Genomic DNA, 5556 nt, shown 5'->3' on the forward strand with positions numbered 1-5556 from the left:
AGAGAATGAAGTGATGCCCAAGGCTGCACACCTCCTACATGTCAGACTCTCGCTCTGACCTTTGCACCACATTTCAGGGGGCAAATGACTTCTGAATTGGGTCCCATGCTTCCGTCACTTTTAATGTGCAGTTCAGAAGAAAACTGCCCCTAGCAACCCTAGGGAAAATGTGAACAGTGGACCTAAGGACCTCTAATGGATGGAAATGGTGGTGCTCAGTGGAGGAAAGGCTGTGAAACTGATCACTGACATCTGTCACCCTGACGTCTTCCACCCAAATGTTTTCAGATTGCTCAGCTCATAGCCTCACTCCAACCAACCAGAGGGGCCCAGTGAGTCCAGAGGAGGAAGATGAGCCACAAGGGAACCCGAGCTTGCAGAGGAAGGAGCAGAACAAGAGAGGAAGCCCCCAGGAGGGTGGGCATGTCTACACTCCCCATCTCCCCAACACCTTCTTCAGGGCCCTCCCCACCTCCCTGTTCCTCAGACTGTAAATGAGTGGGTTGAGCATTGGGGTGAGGATGGTGTAGAAGATGGAGGTGACTCGGTCTCCCACCGGTGTCCTAGCAGAGGCTCTCTGCATGTAGCTAAAAATGGCTCCCCCATAGTAAAGACTCACCACAGCCAGATGGGAGGAGCAAGTGGTCAGTGCCTTCTGTTTCCCCTCAGTGGAGGGCATTCTAATCACAGCCGTGAGGACCCGGGCATAGGAAGCCACAATGACCCCCAGGGGCAGCAGCAGCATGACCACACAGCAAGCATAGACGAGGTCCTCGAAGAGCGAGGTGTCGGCACAGGAGAGCCGCAGCAGGGCGGGGACCTCGCAGAAGAAGTGGTCCACCTGGAGGGAGCCGCAGTAGGGGAAGCTGAAGACCATGCCCACGTCGACCATGCTGTCGGCCACTCCACCCAGCCAGGATGCCAAGGCCAGGAGACAGCAGGCCTTCCAGTTCATGAGCACAGGGTACTGCAGGGGGTGGCACACAGCCACGTACCTGTCATAGGCCATGGCCGCCAGGAGGAAGCACTCAGCTCCTCCTACCATGACCACTAAGAAGACCTGAGCCGCGCAGCCGCCCCGAGAAATGAACCTCCTGCCCGACAGGAAGTTGGCTGCCATCTTGGGCACCACTGTGCCCGTTGTGGTCAGGTCCATGAGGGACAGCTGGCTGAGAAAAAAGTACATTGGGGTGTGCAGGCGCCTGTCGGCCTGGATGAGCAGGAGGAAGAAGATGTTGCCGGCCAGGGCAGCAGCAGAGGCCAGAAGGACAAGGGAAAAGAGGAGGAAGTCATAAGGTGAGTGGCTGAACAGGCCCAAGAGGATGAAGTCTGATAGGGAGGTGTGGTTCCAGATGTCCATGGCCTTGACCCTGAGAAAAAAATAAATGTGCAAACATAAAAATAAAATGCTCACCCGGCATCTCCATCATATAAGGAAACTCTCTTTTATCTTCTAAAGATCACTGCCCAGGTTCTGTCTTAGCCCCATCCTTTCCTCCTGCAGTGAAAATCCATTTCCTCTCAGTTGCCCTCAGTGGTTCCCAAGCAAGATTTGATCTTAGCTTCTCTTGATAGACTAGTAATTGGGCCCCCAGAGAAGGGGGGTGGGGGTTGTAAGTTATTTGTCTCCGAAAGGTACACAAACATTTAAAAAGCGAAATACGCTTCCAGCCAGCTTTCCGACCCAGGGATGTCTTTTCTCAAGGACTTAGGATTGGTCTCTCTCAACTGCAACCATCAAGGAAGATAAAGCCCCTATTTCTCAGGCTTTACGGGAGGGCAGGACCCTAAGTCCAGCAGGCACTTTGCTCCAAGGTGCAGAATTATCTCTTGCCATAACCTGTGAGAAGTTTGTATTTCCTTTGGATAAAGCCAACTAGCTAACAGAGACAGTCCTCCCAATTACCAGGGGAATGTAGGATGAACCCTGCGAGCCAGATGGCGCTGTCGAGTCCTCTTCCTTGAGGACAGGTTACTGTGTATCTCGAGAGCATGTGTGTAACGGGTTGCCACCGCCTGGCTGTACGAAAGGCGGTTTTCCTTCTGTCTTTGCAACCTCTTAGCAGGTCGCCTGTGATGCACGTCACATTCTGATTTAATGCTTATTCGAAAATAAAACTCTTTACTTTCCCTTCTACCTTTGTGGGGAGGTTTTCAGGGTAGGGAGGAGATTTGGCTTGTAATTATATTTCCAGAGTCAGACAATCATGGCAGCGGAGAGGGAAATCCTAGGACATACTGAGTTACAGAGACGTGCCCTCAAAGGGGGCCAGAGCACAGCTCAGGGAGGTAGATTCCAAGATCAGCACTGTCAGGAATCCCACTGTGACATGGGCCATGGGTGGCAAGGGCCCAGCAGGTCTGCCTGCCGACTTTGGAACTCAGTCCAGAGACTGGAGAACAAATGAGCAATGATAACAGTTTTGCCCAAGAAAGCCAGGATTACGGTCTTTCACGTCTCAGATGCTGACAGCCTTTGTCACTTGACAGCATAGAGGTATCCCTGTGTCCAGCCTGACACTCTCTAGGCTGAAGCCTGAAGTCAGAGTATCTTCACCACTTCCCAGTCACCTTTGGTCCCTCATCTGTTAGGTTTTCCCTCACCTCTTTAGCACCTACCACCCCTAGTCCCTTCCCCAAAGGTCACCTTCCACCCTGACCTGCAAATCTCAGCCTGGGAAAGGGTCTTACACACAGACTCTCCTCCACCTCCATGGCTCCAAGTAAAAACCTACAGCGCTAACCAAGATGCTTCTCTGCTTCTTACAGAATTGATGAGCTCATGTCCCAGGTTTATACCTCCAGTTTCAGAGCAGGTATCTTGGGACACTCCAGTCAGCTCATAATGACCCCAGGGAATAGACAGACACTCCACCCCGCAGAGGAAGCCAACATTAGTGAATGGCTTCAGGACAAAGTTCATTCCCCATAGCCCTGGTCCTGGAGAATACCCCAGACTCCCACTTAAACAAAGGAAGGAGGCATCCCCTTGACACATTCACCTACACTCCCGCTCAGGGGTCTTCACCCCTACTTCACCCCTGGGGGCTGGGAGAGAATGTGGTCACACTGAGAGTTGGAGTGAGGAGTGAGTATCTAGCTAGACTCTGGAGGTTTTGTCATAGATGACAGAAAGTGGAGCCTGCTCAGTTTTTCTACGAAACTTGTACTCAATGGATGTCCTATACATTTATAGGCTCAATTATTGGTTATTCGTTTTTCATTTAACAAGTAATTATTGAGCACTGTGGAATTAAATGAAGACCAGCCACACGAGGAAAGCAAAGGGTGTTTATTCAAAGCTTGCTCTAGCCAGGGAGTCAGCCCCTTTATTTAGATTTTGGCAGAGACTCAAAGTCGGGCAGAGGAGTTGGGAAAACTTTAGAGGGGAAAAAAGGAAGTTCCAGGAGTGCCCTGATTGAAGGATGCTGGTTTGAAGAAGCTGTAGGCAGGCTAACAAGAGCAGGATGATTGGTTAGCGTACATTTGGCTCTCTGTCGTTGGTCCTAAATTGGAAGTGGGGCAAAAATTAAGGGCTTTGTCAGTTATTAATCAAGTCTTGGCCATTTGGGTCTATTGTTACAGAAGGGACTGTTTCATTTCTGAGATTGTTACTAAAGCTAGCACCCTGACTTCCTACAAGCCTGGCTTACAGCAGGCTGGCTTTCTGCGCTGTTTATTTGTACGTAAGAAGCATGATTTCCTAGGTAAGTTTCTGCAGGTTGTAGGTCACAGTTCCATTTTTATATGTGGTCCAGTCATTGCCTGTATATTCAGTCTCTCAGCAACTATAAATATGAATATCACACTGTTGTATGTTACATACGAAAGTGAAGAGAGTAAATCCTAAGAATTCTCATCACAAGGACAAAAATTTTTTTGTATTGATATGAGATGATAATTAAAGTTAACAAAATTTTGTGGTAATCATTTCATGATATAATTTAAGTCAAGCCACTATGCTGTACACCTTAAACTTAATACAGTGGTGTTTGTCAATTACATCTCATTAAAACTGGCAGGGGAGAACACTTATAATAAAAAAGTTCTAACGATGCTAAAAAAAAAAAAAAACCAGGAAAGAAAATGTGATGTATATACGATGGAGTACTATTAATCTATTAAAAAATAAGGAAATCCTACCATTCGTAGCCATACGGCTGAAGCTTGAGGGCATTCTGTTAAATGAAATAAATCAGACAGAGAAAGACAAATACCATATGATCTCACTTACATGTAGAATCTTAAAAAGAAAGAAAGAAAGAAAGAAAGAGTTTCCACCAGCTGCCAGAGGCTGGGGGCAGGGAGAAATGTGGGAGAATTGCGTGAAGAAGGTCGTCAAAAGGTACAAACTTCCAGTTATAAGATAAGTAAGTTCTTGGGATGTAATGTACAGCGTGATGACTATAGTTAACAATACCACATTGTATTTTTGAAAGTTGTTAAGAAAATAGATCTTAAGAGTTCTCAACGCAAGGAAATAACTTTGTAACTATGTTTACTAACCTTATTGTGGTAGTCATTTCACAATATACACATATATAAGATCATTATATTGCACCCCAGAAACTTATACAATGTTATATGTCAATTATATCTCAATAAAACTGGGGGAGGGGGGAGAAAAAGAGAAAAAAGATGAAAGAAATCAGAGTTTCAAAACACGTGACTATCAAAGTCTGACTTTTGGGTGGTAAACATTCATGCATTCTAGGAATAAACCCCAATGTTTGTCATAGATTGTCCTCCTATATTGCTGGATCAACTTGCTAACATTTTGTTTAAGATTTCTCCTTCCATTCATGTGGGAGTTTGGCCTGTAATGTTTCTTCCTTGTATTATCCTTGTCAGATTATGATACCAAAGTGAAGTTGTCCGATGAAAACGAGTTGGGAAGTCTTCTGTCTTTTTCTGTTGTCTGAAAGATTTTAAATTGGTGTTATAAACATTTAGAGGAATCACCAGTGAAGCCTTCTGTGCCTTTTGGGGGAATGAGGGCGGTGGGGAGGTGGTAATTAGGTTTTTATTGATTTATTTTTTAATGGAAATACTGGGGATTGAACCCAGGACCTTGTGCATGTTAGGCAGTCACTCTACCACTGAGCTATACCCTCCCCGCCCCCGTACCTTTTTAATACATGCTTTTAATGATAAAAAATTTCTTTGAAGTACAGCAATTGTTTTTTTGTTGTCATTCAGTTTAAAATATGTTGTATCTCCATTGTGGTAGTCTTCTTTGACCATGGGTTATTTAAAATTGTGAACAAAAAATACTGCAAACCATATCAGTAAACAAAGAATGTGGAAGCCATCAAGTCGTCAGTGGCTGCCACCACCCCCCAGTGAAGACAAGCCTGCAGCCCGGCCTCTGCAGCCACTCTGCAGTGGTGCACTCTGAGGGGACTCAGAATAAGAAAGGACAGGACATTGGCCATAAATAGGTATGTACTTGTCAAAGGAATGAATTCAGTGAGCCCAAATGTTTGCTTCCTCCCATACATAGAAAAGCGCTAAATTCTTTAACTTGAGATGCCTGGTTTTCTTTAGTTAACAAGT

At 46.0% G+C, this 5556-nt stretch overlaps 1 protein-coding gene across 1 annotated transcript; it reads right to left on the reverse strand.

Moving 5' to 3' along the window:
* Window positions 1-427: 427 nt before the first annotated feature.
* Window positions 428-1360, reverse strand: LOC102506120 (olfactory receptor 56). The gene has a single exon (XM_006178012.2). It carries the CDS (start codon window positions 1358-1360, stop codon window positions 428-430), a length of 933 nt encoding a protein of 310 aa, XP_006178074.1.
* Between the last annotated feature and the right edge of the window lie 4196 nt (window positions 1361-5556).

This window comes from Camelus ferus, chromosome 3 (genome assembly GCF_009834535.1).
Source record: "Camelus ferus isolate YT-003-E chromosome 3, BCGSAC_Cfer_1.0, whole genome shotgun sequence".
NCBI classification, from domain to species: domain Eukaryota; kingdom Metazoa; phylum Chordata; class Mammalia; order Artiodactyla; family Camelidae; genus Camelus; species Camelus ferus.